Source organism: Ochotona curzoniae, unplaced genomic scaffold, assembly GCF_017591425.1.
Source record: "Ochotona curzoniae isolate NIBS_2020 unplaced genomic scaffold, NIBS_Ocur_1.0 contig_4792, whole genome shotgun sequence".
NCBI classification, from domain to species: Eukaryota; Metazoa; Chordata; class Mammalia; order Lagomorpha; family Ochotonidae; genus Ochotona; species Ochotona curzoniae.
The window spans coordinates 9,577,021-9,598,939 of record NW_024466389.1 but is presented as its reverse complement, the minus strand read 5'-3'; the positions used below and the strand labels follow the sequence as shown (position 1 = coordinate 9,598,939).

General features: G+C 56.7%; 2 protein-coding genes across 3 annotated transcripts in view; both read right to left on the bottom strand.

The window, feature by feature from the left end:
- Nucleotides 1-869, bottom strand: part of CROCC (ciliary rootlet coiled-coil, rootletin) — a 32,597-nt gene extending 31,728 nt beyond the window's left edge. Inside the window, exons 1-2 of the mRNA XM_040987694.1 lie at nucleotides 810-869; nucleotides 202-343 (exon numbers count right to left, since the gene is read on the bottom strand). Of these exons, the coding sequence (XP_040843628.1) occupies nucleotides 202-343; nucleotides 810-869 (202 nt within the window). The remainder of the gene's footprint in view (nucleotides 1-201; nucleotides 344-809) is intronic.
- An 8,959-nt stretch (nucleotides 870-9,828) lies between these two features.
- On the bottom strand, nucleotides 9,829-21,583 carry NECAP2 (NECAP endocytosis associated 2). 2 transcript variants are annotated; one of them, XM_040987965.1, is made up of 8 exons: nucleotides 21,446-21,582; nucleotides 19,618-19,718; nucleotides 17,463-17,567; nucleotides 17,307-17,388; nucleotides 16,441-16,549; nucleotides 14,308-14,485; nucleotides 13,307-13,391; nucleotides 9,829-10,970 (listed from the first exon to the last, which is right to left on the bottom strand). In XM_040987965.1, exons 1-8 carry the CDS (start codon nucleotides 21,535-21,537, stop codon nucleotides 10,922-10,924), a joined length of 801 nt encoding a protein of 266 aa, XP_040843899.1. In that variant the 5' UTR covers nucleotides 21,538-21,582; the 3' UTR covers nucleotides 9,829-10,921. The 2 variants fall into 2 exon arrangements, with proteins under 2 accessions (XP_040843899.1, XP_040843900.1); XM_040987966.1 differs by lacking the exon at nucleotides 13,307-13,391 and having other exon boundaries at nucleotides 21,446-21,583.
- Nucleotides 21,584-21,919: the final 336 nt, after the last annotated feature.

Sequence of the window (21,919 nt, the reverse complement as noted above, 5' to 3'; positions counted from 1 at the left end):
GCAGCCAGGGAGGGCCAAGTCTCTCCCCATCTGGGACTCTATTCCGTCATCTGTAAAATGGGTCTCCCCTCTGCAGGACTGTGCCTGCCTCAGGTGAGTTTGCAAGAAGTGGATACCAGTATAGTTATCTCTAGGATGGCTGGGGGGCAGCAGGGGGCAAGGAGAGGGCGAGAGAAGAGGTATGGGGGACGTGGAGGGTACCTGGGCTCTCAGGCTGGGACAAGTGGTGGGCAACAATCTTGCGGATGCGGGAAGATAGGCTGGCACCCTGCGAGGCTGGGGTAGGGTCGCCTGTGCTCGGGCCCTTCTCTTGGCCCGGCCCCGGGAGACCACTCCCCAAAGTCTGCAGGAGAAGAGAGAGTTTCAGGGGGAGCAGGATCCCTGGGCACAGAGGGGGAAAGTCTCTGCCCCCCAAGATGGGGATGCTCGGGAGACATCCAGGCATCTTGGAGTTAGCGCACAGCCTGCGCCTGAGGCTCAGAGATGGCCCACTGCCCCCACCCCTGCACCAGAGAAGCACATCCTGAGAAATAAATGGGCAGCCCGCGGGACAGCAGGGAAAGCCCCACGCTACGATCCAGTCCAAGCTGGGTGGGTAAAGGCACAGCTAGACCTGAGAACACAAGAATCCTAAACTCCAGGGCAGGGACCTTGTCCTCACGCAGGGCACAGGGGTAACAGTCTTACCAGGGTGCAAAGCACAGCCCCTGTGCACCCCGCCCCCAACACACACAAATACGCCATCTACCCAGCCTGCCAGGCCTCTCTGCCCTACAGCACATAGTGGGGCAGAATCCCCTGGAACCCACCTGGATAACTGTCTCCAGTGCCACCTGGGCCTCCAGGGACCCAGCCAGCTCCCGGTTCATGAGGAGGAGGAAGCAGTGGGCTCCCTTGTGGCCCCTTCTGCAGGCCCCCAAGACCAAGCTGAGCCTGCCGCTGGGCAGAGCAGTGGCAGATTAAGCTTAAATCCCGCGGTGACCCCACGTGACCAAGGCAGTGGGAGGAGCAGGGTGGAGGGAAAGGGGAGAGCAGAGCGAGGGAACAGAGGGGAAGGGGAGCAGAGGGGGAGAGGAAGAGGAGGAGGAGACAAGGGATGGGGGAGGGGGGAGAGGAGGAGCCTGGAAGCAAGGAAGTGGTCCCTTGAACACACACACACACACACACACACACACACCCTCTCCACCCTCCCCACAGCCCGGTTCTAGGTCCTAGAGCTCTCCAACCTGAGGGTGGTGTCAGCAGGGCCCTGGACCACAGCTCCCCACAGCACAAGCAGGGCAGACAAAGCAGGCTGTGGGGCTTTGGGCCTCCCACCCCTACTCCCACTCCCCACCCCCTGTTATGTGACACCAGCTGCGTCCCAGCTAAGATTGGGGCATTAGTGACACTTGCCTGTCTGCAATTCAGTAAAACATTGAATGAGTGTGAGACATGGTGCCAGGTTCCCCAGCGAGATATTTCTTCGGGAACATTCATTCATCTGAACCTCTGAACTGCACCACTCCCCATGGCCCAGGGGCGGCCTGTTGTGGTCTTAGGCAGCTAGCTTGGGGTCAGGAATTTGAAAGCCACTCCTCCCCACCTAGGTGTTCCCTCCTGCGCACCTGTGATGCTCACCTATCACCACCTGGAACCTGAGAGGGGGCGGCATTGTGTGTGTAACCACTCCCCTCACAAGCCCCCATAAACACCCATGACACCGAGGGGCTCGCTCTGTTGGTCACGTGCTTCCTTTGCTCTTGCACTCCGACTCTTGGCTCCCCAGGACCCGCTTGCTCTCCGGCTACCCGTGGACAGACTCCGAGGACAGGGAGTCCCTCAGCATGGCCCCTGCGTGTCTGTATTCCTCACCCTCTGTTCACTGCTCGGAGCAGTCAGTGAAGATGTGACTGCTAAGATGTTTTGTATTTCTAATGTGTGTACCCTTGAGAGTTCCAGGAGAGGGGAGGCCTAGCGGTAGTGGAATGTGGGCAGAGAAGCCAGGAAATGGTGAATGTTTGCAGCTTTGTAAGTGTGTGCAGATTGTTTGTTACATGTGTCTTAGGATAATTTATATTGCTGGGGATGCCGGGACATAGGACTTCAGACGGGTTTCACGGTAATGACCATGTGTTCCACTCAGAGTTTCAATTCAGACTAGATTGCCATGGTGACTTCAATTGCTAATTTCTAGTAGGCACTGCTATCACCAAGCTTAGTTAATAAAGACTCCTAGGCTTGTTCGGCGTGATCTCTCTTGCACCCCACAGCAGGTCTGCGGTGAGGACTGCAGCTCTGGGTCGGCATGGGACACCCAGCTCTGATCTTGGACAAGTCAGCTTCCTGAACCTCAGCTCTGTCATATCTAAAACAGGAAGCAGGATACCGATCGCAGAGGGCTGTGGAGTGGAAAGGTGTGAGGGTGTCAGCAGCCCACCTGGCGATGCGGAGGGGCTGGGTAAGCAACAGAGCCTGAGCCCTTCCTCCTATTAGCCTCAACTGCCTGGGCTCCCTGCCTGTCAGGGCTGGGGCCAAGCTCGCCACACATTCGCCTTGTCTCCTTTCTTCTTCACCTCTACCCGTTCCCAGACCAGGGGCTCTCACCTCATCCAGGTGGTTGCAGCCAGAAACAGTAGGCCTGAGCTCACTCCACTCAGGCTCCAGAGCCCCGCACTGAGTGCCCAGTGCATCCCAGCTCCACCATTACACCTAGGTCAGAACCCGGCTTGCAACAAGTGCTACAGATGCACACCAGCGCAGGTGGCACTCTGCAGGCCCAGCTAAGAAACGTGTCCTATAGATGGAAACCCAGGACACAGAGTACTCCTGGCCCAGAAGGTAAGGGCTGCCAGGTTCCCATGGTAAAGCAAGACCAGATCAGGCAAAACAAACCAGCCAGGGGGTAGAGAGTACTCACAAAACCCAGCGACAATCCCCTGCAGACAGCCTGCCCAAGCCTCTGCAGGCTGCTGCTGCCGGGGGAGGCCTGGATGTCCCCCATCACGTGCCCAGCTCAGCAGACAGGGACCTCAGATATGCCTGGTGACATGAGCTGGGTTTCTGTGTCTCTCTCCCAACTAGTACTTCATACCACAAGGGAAGAAAACAGGATATTAGACCCCGAGCCCCAGGTGACAATAGCCCTGGCTCCAACTCCAGCTGGGTTCCTGCTATAGACTGTGGATCCCAAGAAATCACAGCCAACCCTGCGAGGAGGATGTAGGCTGCTCTAGCAGCCCACTGCAGAAGAAGTAGCCAAGCTCCTCACCGGCACCTGCTGAGTTCCTAGCATGCACCTGCCTGCTTAGACTCCCATCTTGGCTGTGCTTCCTCACTTCTCTGAGCCCCAGTGTCCTCATTTGTAAAATGAGATAGCAATGGCAACCGCCTCTTCCCTCCTAAGAATCAGATAAGATACCCCGTGCTTAGCTGGCTGCCTGGACCCAGTGTGGTAGTAACTGCCATGTGTGCACCGTGAAAGCTCCCTGAGTCCACCAGCATGTGTGGGCAGAGGTCTTTCCCAGACTCCCTTGCAGCCTGCTACAGCCATGTGATCCAGTTCAGACCAGCAGAAATAAGACAGCAAGGGTGAGTGCCACTGCTGACCCAACCCACAGAGAAGCTCCTACGGAATCCCCAAGGTCCCAGGGAGCCACAGATGGAAGACATCTGGGTCTGTAGAACCCCACGTGGAAAAACACTTGCCAATCACCCAGCAGCAGGCATGATGAGAAGGGACCACTAATGTGCTCAACCTCTGTTGCCTCTGGGTGGAACCACTGGCTAGTGCTGCCCTTACAGCTGCCCACACTGAGACGCACACTGGCCATCCCTGCTGTGCCGTCACCAGTAAGACTCTCACAGACTTCCCCCAGGACCTCATGCCTGGCTCTGACTCAGCTGCCACAAGATGAGTAACTACACAGACCACACGTGCTGCACCTGTCCCCTCCTGTGCTCTGTTCTGCGCTTGCCCACCCTGCCAGGCTGCTTTTTGCTATGCATCACTATAGGAAGTGGCCAACAACCACCTGCCACAGTCAGACACACCAGCTGCTGTGACTCAATGACCCTTCTTTATTCTCTATAGCTAACCAGAAAGTAACAGAAATCTTGCAATGGGGCAGGTACGATGGCTCAACTGACTAGTCTTGTGCCTGCTGAAATGCCAGCAGTCCATGTAGGAGCTGGTTTGTGTCCTGACTCCTCCACTTCCCATCCAGCTCCTGATTGTGGCCTGGAAAGGCAGTAGAGGATGACCCAAATTCTTGGGACTCTGCACCCGTGTGGGAGACCCTGAAGAGGCTGCTGGCTCCTGGCCTCAGATCAGCTCAACTCTGACCATTGCAGCCATTTGGGAAGTGAACCAACAGATGGAAGATCTTTATCTCCTCTTCTCTCTGTAAAGTCTGCCTTTACAATAAAAATAAATCTAAAAAAAAAAAATAAAAAGATGATGACTTGGTTCAAAACACAGAATGTGAAGTACCTCTTTTAAAAAAAATCTTGCAGCCACTGTGAGCTAGGCCCAGGGCCCTGAACCTGCCACCTGTATTGTCCCCACAGCCCCAGGAGCTGGGAGTCATCTTCCCCACTTTGCAGGGATTCCACTGAGCCCCAGCAACATTCAACCATCTGTTCAAACACACCCACAAAGACCTGGAACTGCAGCCAAGACCTAGGCCTGCTTAGCTCCCAAGAGCTCTGTTGCTTTTGTTTCACTTATTATTATCTTTTATTTTAACTTATTTGAAAGTCAGGGAGATAGACATAGACACAGAGAGCTCTCATCCTCTGGCTCACTCCCCAGTGCTGCCGCAGCCCGGCCTGGGCCAGCCAAAGCAAGGAGCCTGGAATTTAAAAGGGTCTCCCTTGTGGATGGCAACGATGTAAGGACCTACGCGCTCCCCTGCTGCCTCCAGGGTGTGCATCAGCAGGAAGCTGGGTCAGGTCATTTCCAAAGGGACAGGCAAGCCGGCTGGAATCGCCTGGGCTGTGGCCTAGGTGGGGGTGCTTGTTTACAAGTCTGTTTACCTCCATGGCTTTGTATTTGGAAAGGCCTGCAGCTGTGTCTAGCCTGGGTCTGTTTCCCTGCTGGGGGAAGGAATGGGGACAAGGGGCAGTCCACTGGTCTGGCACTGGTGGGCTCTAACACCTGCAGAGGGGGCTGAGGTCCAGGTCAAGGTTGAGGCCACCCTGGAGTGCAGTGGTGGAGGTTGGGGGAAGGGCAGTTGTCCTGAGGTGTGGCTGGCCTGGCTGCTGGAATGCAGCAGGCCCCAGCATGGCAAGGGTCTGTGTCATCCTGTCTGGGGTCCCCAGCCCTACTGGTCATCCCACAGGCTCAGCAGGCCTGTTCTGGTCCTACCTGACCGCATGGCCTACTTCTTAAAAAAATAAATAAATGAAAAGAAGATGACGACTTGATTCAAACACTAAATGTCAAGTATCTCTTTTAAAAGTTCCTGGCTTTGGCCTGGCTCGGCCCTGTTAATCACAATCTTTGGGAAGAATAACTGGTAGACAATTAATAAAGCTTTTAAGCAAACAAACCTGCAACCAAAAATGCTTCAAAACGCAAGCTTTCTGAGCCGTGGAAACTTCCACACCTGACTTGCGCATGATGGTTAGTTGCACGACCGCACAAAACGCTGCGTCAGACGGCCTTCAGGTATGCAGATGAAGAGTGTGCGAAGCAAAAATGGATTTGGGCTTAGACTTGGGCAGCACTCAGGTTATTTCATGATGCCTCTGTGACTACTCCAAAATCTACAAACATCCCCATACTCCTGGTCCCAAGCGTAAGGATAAGGGATATTCAACAGTGTAAGAAACAGAATGGGGGAAAAATAAGAAAGAAATAAAGCAATTCCCCTTGTCATTAGCAGGTGTCCCTTGGGGCACACTTGGCTTTGGACAGTGCCACCCAGCACCCTGTCAGCTCCCAGGGGTTCAGGATGAAAGCCTCAAACAGGCTCCTTGGTGGTGAGGGAGCAGGGCTGTTCTCCAAGGGGAAGGGCAGGGGCAGGTGGGAAAAGCTCAACTCCTGATGGAGTCACCTGGCCTTGGCCCCAGGATTTACTTATTAAACATCATCTGGGACTTAACAGTGTTTGGAACAGGAAATCTCAACGGGAAATGGACAGATGGCAGCGGACAGCTCTTCCTGCAATGCCTGGCATTGAAGTCCCCGGATTGGAGGTCCCCAGTGGTCATCGCCTAGGGCATGGTCCTCGTCCTTGGTTACGCACAACAATTACTAAGGAATCACTAAAGAATTCGCTCAAAACCAGCACTGGAGAGCCGCCCACTGGTCCAGGGTTCTAGGACCCCACGATGAGAAAAGGCAACGGGGTGGGAGTGGGGCCGAATTCCTGCACAGCTGCTATGGCCTCGCCATCCTGACCCGCCCGGGGCCTCAGTGTCCTCATCCGCACAATGGAGACAGCATCCCACACTAGGAAAGGCGAAGACGGGGCCTGGTTCAGCGGAGGCCGCCGGAAGCGATGTGTGTGGAGAGTTGGTCCCGGCGGGAAGGGCCTCTCCCGCGGCAGCCTGGCCGGGTGGGGCCAGGAGCCCAGGGGACCGGCCCGAGGGGTGCGGGGGCACACCTCGCGGCACGCTGCCCCCGCCCCCGATCCAGCGCGCGCAAATCTGGGCAGGGACGTCCGCGGGGCTGGCCGGTGACCACAGGCGGCGAGGGCGCCCGGGACGTCCCCAGCCGTCCCCAGGACCGTGACGGCGGCCTCAGCCCGCCCCCTGACGCGAGACCGCCACCCCCGCTCCGCGGCCACGCGCGCCCCGCCCCCGCTCCCGCTCCCAGCGCACGCGCGCGCTCGGCCGGCCTCCTACCTGCGCGCGCCGCCGCCGCCACCGCCGCCGAGCGCGCTCCCGACGCGGAGGGGCGGGCCCGGGCCGCGCGCGCTCCCGGCGCGGGGCGGGGGCAGGGCCCGCGTTTGGCGCGCGTGCGTGGGCCCGAGACTCCCCTGCGTTCGCCTGGGCCCTTTCCACCCTGCACGCGCCCGCAAGCGTGGGGCGAAGCGCGGCGTCCTAGGCCTCGCCGGCGCAGGTGGTCCCGGCCGTCCTGACCTCAGCAGGCACGCTGACGGAGCCGTTCCCGCTCGTCCCCGGCTGGAGCCCCATCCGGAGGCTCCCTCCCTCCCTCCCCCTTGAACCGTGAGCGAGAAGGCCCTGGTCCGTTTGCTCACCTGTAGCGTGGGGGTACCCCTTTGTGCGCCACCCCCTCCCACAGTCCCCGGTGTGTTCCCCAGTGCCAAGGCAGTGTCCCGTCCCTTCAGCGGCCTGACCTGCCACCGTCGTGGAAGCTGGGTCAGATCATTTTCAAAGGGACAGGCAAGCCAGCTGGAATCGCCTGGGCTGTGGCCTAGGTGGGGGTGCTTGTTTACAAGTCTGTTTACCTCCATGGCTTTGTATTTGGAAAAGCCTGCAGCTGTGTCTAGCCTAGGTCTGTTTCCCTGCTGGGGGAAGGAATGGGGACAAGGGGCAGTCCACTGGTCTGGCACTGGTGGGCGGTTATGGACCCATCAAGCTCTAACACCTGCAGAGGGGGCTGAGGTCCAGGTCAAGGTTGAGGCCACCCTGGAGTGCAGTGGTGGAGGTTGGGGGAAGGGCAGTTGTCCTGAGGTGTGCCTGGGCTGGCTGCTGGAATGCAGCAGGCCCCAGCATGGCAAGGGTCTGTGTCATCCTGTCTGGGGTCCCCAGCCCTACTGGTCATCCCACAGGCTCAGCAGGCCTGTTTGGTCCTACCTGACCACATGGCATACTTCCCAGTCCCCCTCCCAGCACCGCCAGCCCAGCCTACCCTGCCCTTCCCCACAGGACCTTGCTTGTTCCTCTCAGCCCGGTCTCCCTGGGTGACAGGTGCCTGCATCTCCCAGGACACCCCTATGCTAGCTGCAAACCTTTGCACACTGGGCTGCCTCCACTTAGAGCTTCTGGTGATCACAGTCTCCTCTAAACATTTCTGTAAAGGATCCAAGCTGTAAAGAAGGTTCCAGAATGCTCCCAGTTTTACAGCAAGGGAGGTTGAGGTGCAGAGCACATTTGCCCAAGGACACACAGCAGGAAGTTGAGCACCTCTCTTCCCAGACCATTCTATCCCATCGTGCTGCCTAAGATTTTGGGGGACACACACCTCCTTGTTGCAGGGCAGTGAGTACTGACACCTGCTCTCTTCAGAAGTCCCTCGGCTTCAGAAGTCCCTCTGCTGAGGCTGGCTCCCCTACTGTGCTGCCCCCAGGCCAATCCCACTCCACTCAGCCTTGGCTCTGCTCATTGGATTCCCTCACACTGCTGCACAAAGGGTACCCCATCCTGTACAGCCCACTGGTTCCCACTACCACGGGCAAGCAGTGCCAGGTGCTCACCTGCTCGCTGAGGGTTCAGTCTTTAGGATGGAGGAAAGCAGGTACCTGGAGTTACCTGTGCCAGCTTGCTGATGCCAAGTGTCTGCTGAGCCCGGCAGCTGGGCTTGGACTCTGCCCACTGTCGGCAAAACCACATTAACCAGGAGGCTTAGCAGACGGGTGTTCTGGATAAATGGATTTGTTGGCTCTCTGAAGACCAACATGAAAATCTTTCTAGAATGTCTGACTTCAACAACAAACTTAAAGTCCAGCCACAGGAAACTGAGTTAATAAGTCAACATATTATTCATACAATGGACCACTATGAGCACATTTTAAACGTTATGGACCTTTTTGTTTTTTAAAGATTTATTTATTTAGGGCCCGGCGCGATGGCGCAAGTGGTTAAAGGTCCTCGCCTTGCACGCCTGGGATCCCATATGGGCGCCGGTTCTGGTCCCGGCAGCCCCGCTTCCAGCTCCCTGCCTGTGGCCTGGGAAAGCAGTCCAGGACGGCCCAAAGCTTTGGGACCCTGCACCCACATGGGAGACCCGGAAGAGGCTCCTGGCTTTGGACCGGCATAGGATCGGCCATTGCGCTCACTTAGGGAGTGAATCATCGGACGGAAGATCTTCCTCTCTGTCTCTCCTCTCTGTATATCCGCCTTTCCAATAAAAGTAATAAAAATAAATCTTTAAAAAAAAAAAAGATTTATTTGTTTATATTGGAAAGTCAGATATACAGAAAGGAAAGACAGAGAGGAAGATCTTCCGTCCAATGATTCACTCCCAAGTGACCACAACAGCCAGAGCTGCGCTGATCTGAACCCAGGAGCCAGGAACTTCCTCCAGGCCTCCCACACGTGTGCAGGGTCCAAAGGCCTTGGGCCATCCTCGACTGCTTTCCCAGGCCACAAGCAGGGAGCTGGATGGGAAGCAGGGCTGCTGGGATTAGAACTGGTGCTCATATGGGACCCTGACGCTTTCAAGGTGAGGACCTTAGCCACTAGGCCACCACACTGGGTCCTGGAACCTTTGGAGTTACAGAAAGAAGAAACAGATCTGTTAGTTCACCCCCAAACAGCCACTCTGAAAGGGACCCAAGCGGCCTTTCAACTTCATGCCAACAGTGCAGGAGTCTGAGAGAAGCTGCCACAGCCTTAAGGTAATGGGGCCATTCTGACAGAAATCTGGATACACAGTTGTGGTGGGAGGGGTGTGGAGTTCAGCTGCAGCATTCTAGGTGGTGTCTTTTTTTCACTCACTGGTTTGCTCACCCAGCTGCCATAACAGCCAGTTCTGATCCAGGCCAAGGCCAGAGCCAGGAACTCCACCTGGGCCTCCCGTGTGGCCATTCTCTGCTGCCTTCCCAGGCACACCAGCAGAGAGCTGGATCTGAAGGGGTGCAGGTGAGCACCAGGTGACAGCTTAACCAGCACACCACAGTCCTTGGAAGGCTTGCAGCCCATTCACCACCTACACAGTGTCAAGGCAAAATATTTATTTTTTAGTCTTAAAAATTTAGCCCCACAAAAAGGCCAATGCTTTCAGTTCACAGTCTTGAGCCTTTCACAGAGGTAAGTGCATGGAGTGGGACTACGGAGGGCGCTCAGCGAAGCCACTACCTTCTACAGCAGCAGCCCAGGCTAGCCAGGACCTGCGGGTCAGGTGTAATCTCCGGTGTTATTCACAGCCCCTAGGGGAGGAGAGGTTAGGAGGCTGCCTGCAGGTGAGACACTGAGAAACCACCTGAGGGAAAGACTGAGCTGGGAGATCTTGCTGTTGAGCGCACCGCAGCAACGTGTGCAACCCCCCCCCCCACTCCATGACAATGGCCTCCCCTTCCATCCCCTCATCCCCTCACTGGTCCATCTGGTTTCCAGGGCAGCCTGGACTCAGCACTGCCACCTGCCCTGGCAGACGCAGAGTTGGGGGGTGGGGGTGGGGAAGAGCCCAACACCACTGCCAGAAGCTCGGGCCAGCACAGGGTAGGAGTGGTCCCCCCTTCCATACAGCAAGGAATGCCAATCAGCACATTACATTAGGAAGGTAAAATACTGAAAATATTACAAAGCTGCTTAATCCTTCCAGCACTGCCGGGGCCTATTCCAGCTGCGACCCACACAGCCCACTGGAGAGCAGAAGGATCCTCGGTCCAGAAGGCCCCACTGAAGGGGCTCAGCCTGGAGGACAAACCCCTGACCAACAGCCAGGGGGTGACAGCTGCAAGCCCCAGGAAGGTGGTCAAGTCCACGCAGCCCATGCCTGCTTTGGGGGTTTGGGTTTAATAGGGGTCAGTGGGATGGAAAAGGCCACGGTCTCCAGTTTCTCAAGCAAGAGGACAGACAGGGACAGGGATCCTGGCGCATCTCCAGTGTCCTGGATGTGTGCTCAACTCCCATCCAGGTGACAGGTGCTGGTACTCCCGCCACATGCACACGGTCCCAAGTGCCAGGCTGGGGAAACAAACAGCAGTGCCCCTGACAGGCTGGCAGGGACACTTTCCTCCTCCTTCTTGGGGCCCTGATGACGTAGCTCCTTCCCAGAGCTCAGAGGAGCCGAAGCACCATGCTTGGTTCAGAACTGGACCCAGCCTGTTCCTGGCTGAAGCTGGCTCGAAGTCGACCTGTTCAGGGGAGAAAGGGAGGGATTGGAGACAAGGGTGGGGGTAGGGTGACAGGTGTTAAATGTGGGAAATACAAAGATGAAAGCTTGTTTTCCCCACCCAGGCACATTAGGTCAAACTTTAACTGTTCCCGGCAGCAGGCAACAAACCACAGTCCAGGGACCAACTCTGGCCCTGCTTCATGTAGTTAATATAAACTTAATTGTAAGTTTTCGCATCATGCCTGTGTTTCTGTAAATAAAGACTGACTGAACCATAATGCTAAGGGAAATGAGCCAATCCCAAAAGGTTAGATACCACATTTGCCTTAATTTAAGAATCTATAGCCATTTTGGGGTGTATACACCTGATTGTATATAAACTAAAATCAAAATGTCAAATGAGGAAGTCACAGGTGATTAACAACTTGCATTTTTTTTTAACATACTGGTTACTCAATATGTTCACTAATTCCATAACGTTATAATTTGTTGCTGATGTTATGTTGGGGCTTTTGATTGATCGGGATGATACTGTGCCAGCTTTACCTTCAGACCAGAGATGGTCTCCCTAAGAAGATACTGAACTTATCTGGACAATAAGTTACTGGTCTCTATGCTTGGTAGATGCTTGCAATGGAAGAATCTCAACTGAACTTGAACGGTGGCAATGCAGCAAGGTGGAGGAATCCACCATGGGGGGAGGGCTTGGGAATGGGTGGGGGGAATCCCAATACCTATGGAACTGTGTCACACAGTGCAATGTAATTAATTAAAAAAAAAAAAAAAAGACTGACTGGTACACAGTCACGCTCATTCAGAGCAGGTGGGGGAGGTGCTGGTACACAGCCTGCAATGCCAGCATCTCACATCAGGGTGATGCATATGTGTCTTAAAGATTTATTTATTTGAAAGTCAGAGTGCATGTTTATTCACTAGTTCTCTCTCCTGGCTACAATAGCCAGGGCTGGGCTGAAGCCAGAAGTCAGGAGCTTCTAGGTTTCGCATAGGGACGACAGGTGCCCAAGCCCTTCAGGTATCTTCCACTGTTTTTCCTAGGCCACAAGCAGAGAGCTGGATAGTTAGTGGAGCAATAGGGACAAGAACCCATGACCCACGGGCCCAGCTCATTAGCCTAGTGGCTAAAATCCTTGCCTGGCATGCACAGGGACCCCATCTGAGTGCCGGTTCGTATCCCAGCAGCTCCACCGCCTTTCCAACTCCCTGCTTGTGGCCTGGGAAAGCAGTCAAGGACGGCTCAAAGCCTTAGGACCCTGCACCTGCATGGGAGACGTGGAAGAGGCTCTGGACTTCTGGCTTTGGATTAGCTCACCACCGGTCATTGCAGCTACTTGAGGAGTGAACCTGCGGATGGAAGATCTTCCCATCTCCTCCTCCTCTCTGTAAATCTGACTTTCCAGTAAAAATAAGTAACTATTAAAAAAAAAAAAAAAGAGGGCCCGGCGCGATGGCGCAAGTGGTTAAGGTCCTCGTCTTGCACGCTTGGGATCCCATATGGGCGCTGGTTCTAATCCCAGCGGCCCCGCTTCCCATCCAGCTCCCTGCCTGTGGCCTGGGAAAGCAGTCGAGGACGGCCCAAGGCTTTGGGACCCTGCACCCGCGTGGGAGACCCGGAAGAGTCTCCTGGCTTCGGATCAGCATAGCATCGGCCATTGCGCTCACTTGGGGAGTGAATCATCGGACGGAAGATCTTCCTCTCTGTCTCTCCTCTCTGTATATCCGCCTTTCCAATAAAAATAAAATAAATCTTAAAAAAAAAAAAAACATACACAAAAAGGGCTGGGTTTGGGGTAATGGCTCAATTGGATGAGTGGTATTGGCACTAGGGTGGGGTTGAGTGGTAATGAGTTGCTGGCACCCCATGGGCACTGGGTCATATCCTGGTTGCTCCTCCTCTGATCCAGCACCCCTGCTTGTAGTCTGGGAAAGCAGTGGAGGATGACGTAAGGCCTTGGACCCCCATGTGTGGGAGACCCAGACAAGGCCCCTGGCTTTGGGATGGCTCCAGCCACTGCAGCATCTTAGGGAGTCAGAGAAGGCAACACTTGGCCTCAGAGGTCCTACAAGGAGGGGGATCTCGACCCTCAGCCTAGCATGCTGGAGGAACTGGAGATGGAGGAGCACTGGGGAGAAGCCAAAGCACTAAGTGAGATTTGCAGAAGGAAGCCCTGGTTGCCTAGCAACAGACTGCAGCAAACAGTCTTCCTGGAGAGAACAGGGTCACCCCCAGCTGCCTCCGGCAGCCCTGCGAGCATCCATCCCAGGACCAGGGACAGCACAAGGAGCAACCTCAGAGCTCAAAGACATGGCCCTGGCAAAAAGCGTGGCCCTCCTCACCCTGTGGATGCAGTGAAGTCGCCCCAGATGTCAGCAGTGGTGGCAGCGGCAGGCTTGGGCTGTGGCCAGGATACATTGGCACCTCCTACTGATGTCCCCAAGTCCAACGGATAGGGAGAAGAGCAAACAAGAGGTCAGAGTTGGAGACGCGGCAGTCGGAAAGGTTTCTTTTGGTCACCTTAGTGCCCAAATCATGGGACTCTGTCATCAGTCAGGCAGAGGAAGACCTTCTGGACAGCCTGTCCCCAGTGTCCTGCCAGGTTCCCAGCATCTTCTCAGGAGAGCCCTTGAGGCAGAGAGCCTCATGGTGGGGGAGAGACTCTGGGAGGGTGACTCCTACATCTGTCTCTCCCACCTGAGCCCGGACCTGCCTCACATGGATGCTACCCCTGCCCGGCAGAGGGGTGTCTGATGGCTGCTTCCACCCCGGCCCAGCTGGGGCATCCCCACAGGACTAAGGTTTGAAGACAATGTCGGGGACTCAGATGTGGAAGAGCAGAAAGGCTTCTGGCCTGGGTGCTGCCACCAACAACCTGGACCTGGTGAGAGCTGCATGGAGAACTACCCAGGCTAAGGAGTCAATGTCAAGAGCACGAGACAAGGTGTCTTGGGACCCAAGGTCCCCACAGAGTCCATTAGCACAGCCCACAGATGGTCTCCCGCCTCCCACAGCTGACCACCTCACTGAGCTCGGCCTGTAGCCACATCTCCAGTCACCTCCTACCACTGCTTGCATCTCCCGTGGCAGCCCCGAACACGCCCCAGCAAGTGCCAGAGTCCGAGCCTGGTTAGCGCTCTGGTGTCTGAGATGCCAGCACCTGCCACCCCCAGCTTATTCCTTCAAACTCTGCTCAAGGTTAAGGCTTCTGCAAAGGAAGCCATCTTACATCAGGCAGGCCGTGAGTGTGCGCCCCACCCACCTGGTCTCCATGCTGGATAGAAGTGACCCATCTCTACCCAGCTGCCAAGAGGATGATTCTGCGGTCACCCCGCACACTGACCTGATCCAGGAGCAACGGCTGGCTGACCAAGGGATCCGCCCCCAGACACCTGCTCCCCGGGGGGAGGGAGGAGGACCGAGGTCCTGCCTCCTGGTGGGGGGGGCAGCAGGCTCAGGCCTCCCACGCTAGCGGGACGGGCCCGGGGAGTTCCAGGCGCCGACTCCTTCTTCTTCATGCTCTGTAGAAAGGAGAGACAGGCACCCATGAGTCAGCTCAGCCAGAGTCCCACAGGAATGGCGAGGGCAGCCCTGTCCCTGTGACACCCAAATGTGGGCCACCTGGTACCATCCACCACAAATGATACCCCCGAATCAACTTATCCTCAGGGAAATACAGAGCAACACTCCAACAAGTCACCATCAGATACCCTCAGAATGGCAAAGCACCGACAAGATACGGAGCAACCAGAAGGCTCGGCTGCTGCTCGGAGCAAAGTCCTTTAAAGATTCTATAAAACGTCACAAAAGGACTTGGGACCTCACAGCTCCATGCTAGACACAGACCAAAAGCAACGCACACGTGCGTGCACCCCAAGACATGAACTCCAACTCCACCAGAGTGCAACAGCCCCGCACTGGAAACCACCCTAGTGCCCGCCATCACTGAAAGAGCAAAGCAAGCTAAAGGCATTTCTCATAGAGGCACACACTCTAGCAAGAGTGCCAAGTGACCAGGTGGGTGGCCCACAGCACTGGGTGAGAGACAAAAAGGTGCATGACTCCATTCATCAAAGTTAATAAGCACAAAGTGTGGGGCCCCCAAAGCCTGTGGGTGGTAGCTACTTGGGGTTGCCAGTCACTGGGCGGCAACGGGAAGGGGCCACCAGAGCGGAGACACGCTTCCACGGCTGGACGTGGGTGTGAGTTTCAAGGATGCCAAGTTCAGTTTTCTGAGGTACACTGAATTCTGCGCTTCCGATTTCCGCATTGTTAAATATGATGACTGTACTTCCACAAAATGTTAACACAAAACAAAACCAAGCACCAGGGCAGGACCAGCAAGTGGCACGGGGGAGACGGGGGGCACGGGGCACGCAATGCCACCTGGGAGGAAAGCAGCAGCTTCAGCATGAGGTTCAATCCTGGCCTCCCGAGACCTGTCACGGAACAACTCCTGTGCCCTCGCCAGTGCCCCAACTTCTCGAAGCTCCGGTTTGAGGGGGCACGCACACGTCCGTGAGAATCATCTGGACACACACCTGGCCCACAGCTGCCGCGCAGTAAGTGTTAGTTTCCGCCAAGCAACAGAAAGAGTCACATCCCAACCAGGCCACTGGACTGGACCTGTGCTTTCTCCCAAGGGCCAGGCGGCCACCTTCAAGGGTCCCAAGTCACCACCAGCAGGAAGCAGAGAAGAGGAGAAAGAGATGGGAAGTAAAGAAGAAAAGCATTATTTTCGAGTTACAAAATCTCTTCAAAAACAACCGGTGCACTCAGTCCCTGGTTCCCACACACCCTGCCTTGAACTCCATCTCCCCAGTCTAGCCCTGCAGCCAGACCCAGTTCAGCCCTGGTGACCAAGCCCAGTCGGCCTGTGCCCACTCTGCAATGCAATGGAAATGCCAGATGCAGAACAGCGCAGAATGAAGACCCGTGGAGCCAGGACGACAGCACGGGAAGAAGCTGCCATGCTGCCCAGGCCCACCTCGATGCCTGCCACCTAGAGCCCTCCCAGCCCCTCGTGCTCAAGGCATCGGGCCCAGATGCAGAGGCACACTCTGACCCCTGCTCACTCTCTCTGACAGCTGAGAAACACCAGCTCTGGCTGCATGGGGCTGAAGCTCCTTCTGAACTCAGCAGCCTTCCCCACTATTTCCTCTGCCCAACCACCACTTGGTCTCATTTCCCACATTAACAGGCTGCTTCTTCTTGGAAGGCTTCCTTGGCCATCCCAAGTACAGACTGTGTCCTTCGCACATGGGAAAGCAGCTCTGGGGCCAGGCTGTGATCATATCCACCTGCTTAGCTGTGAGTTCCTTGAGCAGGGGCATCCTGTGCAGCCCTGGTGTGAACCCAGCACAGGCACCTGTTGTGCATCTGCAGTGCCACTGCGTGTAGAGTGACAGCCTCTGGGCAGACGGCCACATGAGTCATGTGACCAAGGCTGCCAGATCCAAGGGCGGGAGGGACTCACAGCAATGCTGAGCTTGATGGTCTGACCCTCCTTGAAGCCCAGGTCCAACTTGGGACCTTGGTCTGGGTCCTGGGCCTGTTTCGCAAATTCACACTGTTGTTTCACCCACCTAGGGAGAGAAGAGAAGAGAAGGGGTGAGTGAGCCCAGCCCTGTGGGCAGCTGTCCTCTCATGCTGCCCACAGACGGTACAGGAGGGGCTGGTGCCAAGGCCATGGGCAGAGTGCCTGAAGGAGGAGAGGCAGGCTGGACGTCAGGTCTCAGCTCCCACCCCTACAGCCTCACACTCAGATCTGTTTCCTCACCAGCACAAAAGATGGAAGATTCCACCAGTCCTAACAGCTGCTCTGGGATTTGGGTGAGACCACATAGGTAGAGGGGGCGACCCAGGCCTCCAGGAAATATGAGGGCCAGGCCCTTTACACCCCAGCAATACTCAGGCTCGCAACTGAAGTAAGCAGAAAAACATGGTCCCCACATATACTCCAATGCTCATGACGTACAAAGAAGAACGAGGCCTGGAACAGGAGCAGTTCAAAGTTGTCCTCCCGACCCTCAAGCAGTGCCACCCAGCAGCCACCAGGACTAGAATACCAAAAAACAACTGGAGGGCCACGCACGAACGGCAGAGGTGCACCCTTCTACCCCTTCAGTCCACACCCCAGGAGCCTACACAGGGGCCTGGTAAGGGAGGCGATGTTACATCCTGAAGGCAGGGCCAGAACCTGGGGGTGGGGCGGATGCAGCCTTCATGGCAGAGCGGGGGCAGCCAGCAGACAAACCACACACAACTCTCAGGACTCCTCGCCCAGAATGTGGTTCTGCTGGGCAGAGGAAGGAAGCAGCACACACCCCCAAAACCACTCACTTGAAATGGTCCTGCAACGCCACGTTGAAGTCAAAGGCATCACCTCGGTCCCCAAAGCCAATTCCAATAAATGCCCGTCGCCCTGGGGAAGAGCCACAGTCAACCCCGTTGTCCTAGCCGAGAACCCTCGAAGGGCAACACCCACCCCACACATACCATTGCCATCTTCAATGCGGACCACGAAGTACCTGCTGGAATCCGTCACACTCTCCACGGCGGTGCCTGGAAACTGGTCCACGGGTGCCTGAGCAAAGAGCTCCCCTGCAAGCACAGGCAGCAGAGTCCTGAGCCCCGCCCACCCATCTGCTGCTCCCACTGCACAGCCAGGCCTGGATCCCCCCAGGCACCTACAAAACGCCACAGCAGACAGATGCAAACTAAATCTGTTATCATTGAAAGGAAGACACAGAAATATATGCATGGAAAGACTTATTTCTGATGACTTATTTCTGTTTTTTCACTGAATGGGAGAGCGAGACAGATAAGAAATGGAGAAACCATTCATCCACTGGTTCACTTTGCAAACGCCTACAACAGCCAGAGATGGACCAGGACAGAGCCAGGGGCTTCCGTCTACCGGACAGCAGCACCCGGAGTCCTCGGGCTGTTGTCACCTGCTGCCTCGCAAGGCCAGCATCAGTAGGAAACTGAGCCCCAACCAGCAATTGCTGTGGGATGAGGCTGCCCAAGCGATGACCCAACCCCACATCAACTGCCTGTACTACTGAGGAAGGCTGACATCAGAGATGGCTTCCAAGTCAAATCCAGTCCACTGGGCTCACATTCCACCTCCAGATCACTTCACAAGCAAAAGGAGCCAGACTTCTGGCGTCCCTCCCACCAATGCCAGCCCTCCACCCTGGCAGCTGCTACCTGCCTGTCCCACTTTCTTCACACACTTCTACTCCCCGCCTAAAGTGAGGCTCTGAGCCCTGGACTGGGGCGTTACGCCTTCAGGAAAGGCCTAGGACTGGAGGCAGGACTCGGGGAAGGGCTGGCAGTCCTGGAGAAAGGAGGGAGAACCAGAAGCCCGTCTACAGGGTCCTCTCTGAGCCACAGCAGGAGGGGCTCTCAATGGAGCTCTGGTCACTTAGCGACCACGCTGGCGTGGCACGTGCTGTTCTAAGGACTAAAGCCTGACACTTTGTGTTCTGGGACTTGGAGGTCATGCTGGGATCAAGCCCAGCTGAATGACCATCAACAGCCCCAGAGCCTACAGCTTCTGTCGAGTGCTCTGCCCCATGCAGTTTCCTCAGGTGCTTATGGGGAGCAGTCTTGTTCCTCCCCCTTGCAGGAAACACGAGAAGACCCACCTCGGGCGCCCCGCTCCACATGCCAGCAGCACCGAGGCTGTGCTCTCTGGCCTGCTGGGGTGCGCTCACTCTCACCTGGAAACAGCAGCATGAGCATGACCCTCAGCTGGGCACCTTAGGGTGGGCCTCAGGGGAGACCCAGCCCTGAACAGCATTTGCGACATCACGGTTGCAGTTTCCCAAGACCATGGCCACGCTCTTGGGATGCTGGCTGGGCCTCCCAGAAACTCTCTGGCCAACATTCAACGGCCTAGCCATGGTCACTGCCTTTCCAGGCTCCTATGTCACCAACATTCAAGCGACAGCAGAAGGGCAAGAGCCCACTCTGGGCTGCCTTGCAGTCCAGAAAGCAACCGGAAAAGGCATCTGCTCCTTCGGGGTCCCCAACAGCCTGTGAGGATCTGTGCCTGCACTGAACGGAGGCCACGGCGTGCACAGGGTCAGCCAGCCCCACCTGTCCATCTGTGCTTTGTTCTACACACTGGGCAACTCTACAGAACAGGAAAGAGAAACGTGATAAGACGCCTGGCTAGCCCCACTCATATGGCTTCAGGCTGGGATGACTCCAGACAGGTGGCCTTCCAGAGGATTCCTCAGCAGCTGCACCTGCCAGCTGTCTCTTTGCAGCCCAGCTGAGCTGTCCTCTTACTACACAAAGAGCTGAGTGGCAGAGGTTCCAGTTAATTCAAAGGCTAAGGCCAGTTTCAGGGAGTCACCACTAAGCTGCGAACGGTGCTCAACCAAGGGAGCCGGGCACCTTTACCCCTCGTCTCTGCGGCCAGCACCCCGCGTCCTGCCTCCTGCTGGGTCTGACCCACACACCTCCCGTGCGACACAGTGAACAGCCCTTGGCCAGTGTTCTGGTGACAGTGCTCGCTACCACTATCCAGCAGAATGGAGTCCAGCCAGGGCTCCAGCCTGCAGGCCACCTGTGCAGGTCTGAGCTGTCCCTTCCATGAGGCAGAGGCCTGGCCTCAGCCCCTCCCCCCAGCCTTTACCTGAGGTCCTGTCCTCCAGCTTGATGTAGGCCACCTGCCCCTTGGCTGTGATCCGCAGCCGGCCACTCCATGACGGCTGATCCAGCTGCCACTCAGCGGCCCTACAGGGACAGAAACCGCCTGAGCCCATGCCTGACACACCTGCTTATTCCTGCTGTGCTGGGGACAGGGGGGCTGCTCCTTGGGGCCTGGGGTAGGCAGCCTTCTTCTATGAGAGACCAGACCGGCCACTGCTGGCTTTGCCAGCCACATGGGCCATGTAGCTGTGGTCACAGGCAGGCAGCTCTGCTGCTGCTTGGCGAGGGTCAGGCCACGTGTGGTACTCGGAAATCTGTCCACGGCAACCCCCTCCTGAACCACAGATGCGGAAGTCTGCAACGCGTACCATTTTCACAATAAAATATTCTTCCTTAAAATCTTCCTGACATTTGATAATGTAAAAGTATCCATCCTTCGTTTGCGGGTCACACAGAGACCCAGTGAGGCACACCTTGCACGTCCCTGTCTTAGCCCAGGGCGACCTCATCCACACAGGACGGCCTTCCTGTTGTGGAGGAAGCACTGTGGGGTCTCTCTGGCCCTTGGGTTGGGCTGACCTTCTCCAAGGGAAAGGGAAGCAGCTGAGGGGCGAGGGGAGGACAGCGGCCAGACGTGTGACGACAGAGTGAATTCATCTCTCTGGGCCTGCGGAAGCGACATCTCTGTGGCTCCTCCTCTGCAGTTCTCAGCAGCAGTTCGGGAATCCCTGGGTACTGATAAGTGTGGGTGTTGCCAGCAGGCTCTTCCTGGAAGTGCCTACACACATGCCAGCTGTGAGGGCCACACCCATGCTGACTCCAAATTCACAGGGCGGCAGCCCCACTTTCAGTTCCTCCTAGTGGGCTGCAGGCCTTAGCTTCAGGCTACGGGGTACTCCGAGGCACAAGTGCAGGGGCCATGGTTGCCTCCATGCCACCATGCCACTCCAGCCGGCTCCAACATTCACTCCATGCCAGACACAACAGGGGTGGGGAGGTGACCACTCCTGGTTTGTGTGGTCCAACTCCAGCTGGACCACAGAAAGCAAAGGTGCTTTTGCTATTTGTTCCTGTACTATTTTAAGTCATGGAAACAGTGACTATGTGGAATGAAATATCCGTTCAGCAGTTAGTCGTGTATGAGCGCAGATCAACACAACAGGGAAAGGGAGGGGAGAAGGGGCAGGTGGACGCTCTCGCGGGGCAGGGCGGACCCTGAACCCCCGCCCCTCCGCCAAGAGCCACGCCCCTCAACCCATCACCCCTGGTGGCGTCCAAGGGCCTGAGGTGTGTGCTAGGAAACGCACGTAGCGGGGAACATACACACACGCTGAAGACCCCAGTTTCTTTCCCGGGACACCCCGAGAGCCACCTGCAAGCCTGTCTTGGCGGAAGCCTGCCGTGTGGAGGGGTGGAGTGCTGCTCCACCTGCTGAAGCCGGAGAGGAGGCCCCTGCTTCGAGCCAAGCTCCCAACCCACTTCCCGCTTCGGGCACTGCAAGACAAAGCTCTGTGACACCCCCACCCACCACTGCCAAGTTCAGGGTGCTTGACCGTCCACGAGTGGTAGGGGAGAAGGGGGCTCCCCAAACGTCCAACACGACCTTAACACCTTCCCCGCAGCCCAGAGTTCGTATGTCCCCCGAGATAGCCGACACCCTGGGTCCCCAGACTCCCACCCCAGCCTCGACCTGGAAGAAGCCGCAGCTGTTCCTCGCCCTGGCACCCACGTTGATCAGGGCCGTCCTCGGCTGCCTCGGTGGGAGTGTCGGGGCTGCCGGGGACGGGGGCAGGTCCGGCGGCGGAGGGTACCTGTAGCCACGATTGGTGGCCCGCGGCGGGATGCGATAGACGTGCACCTCCGGTTTCACACATAGCACGGACTCATAATCACTCTCCTCCATCTCGACGCCCGGAGCCCGCCGGACTTCCGGCTCCTTCCCCCTCGGCGGGGCCGGAAGCGGAGCGTCTCTATGACCAAGCTCTGGCTGGAGCGGCAACTGGCGGGACTCTCGCACCTCCTCGCCCGTGCGTCCTCTGCTGGAGACATGCGGCGACCGAGCTCCCCATTCTGACCGGTTGGCCGAGGACCGGGTCCTCCCGAGGCTTCCGCCATTTCCCAGGTACCCTGGGCGGCCGACGAAGGCTTCAGTAAGGTCTCCCCACCGCCCCCAGCATCGTAACCCCAGATCTAGTTGCTTGTGGAACACCTACCTTCCCACTGCCTCGCCCCTGACCTCCGAGCCCAGTCGGCTCTGTCTCTTGAGTGGATGTCCACCCGTCCCC

Coding starts and splice junctions, on each gene's coding strand:
- NECAP2 (XM_040987965.1), bottom strand. CDS start 21,537: ATGGAGGAGAGTGATTATGAGTCCGTGCTATGTGTGAAACCGGAGGTG. Junction 19,719..21,445: donor GCCACCAATCGTGGCTACAG/GTACCCTCCGCC, acceptor CTGTCCCTGTAG/GGCCGCTGAGTGGCAGCTGG. Junction 14,486..16,440: donor CCATCAAGCTCAGCATTGCT/GTGAGTCCCTCC, acceptor TCCTTTCTACAG/AGCATGAAGAAGAAGGAGTC.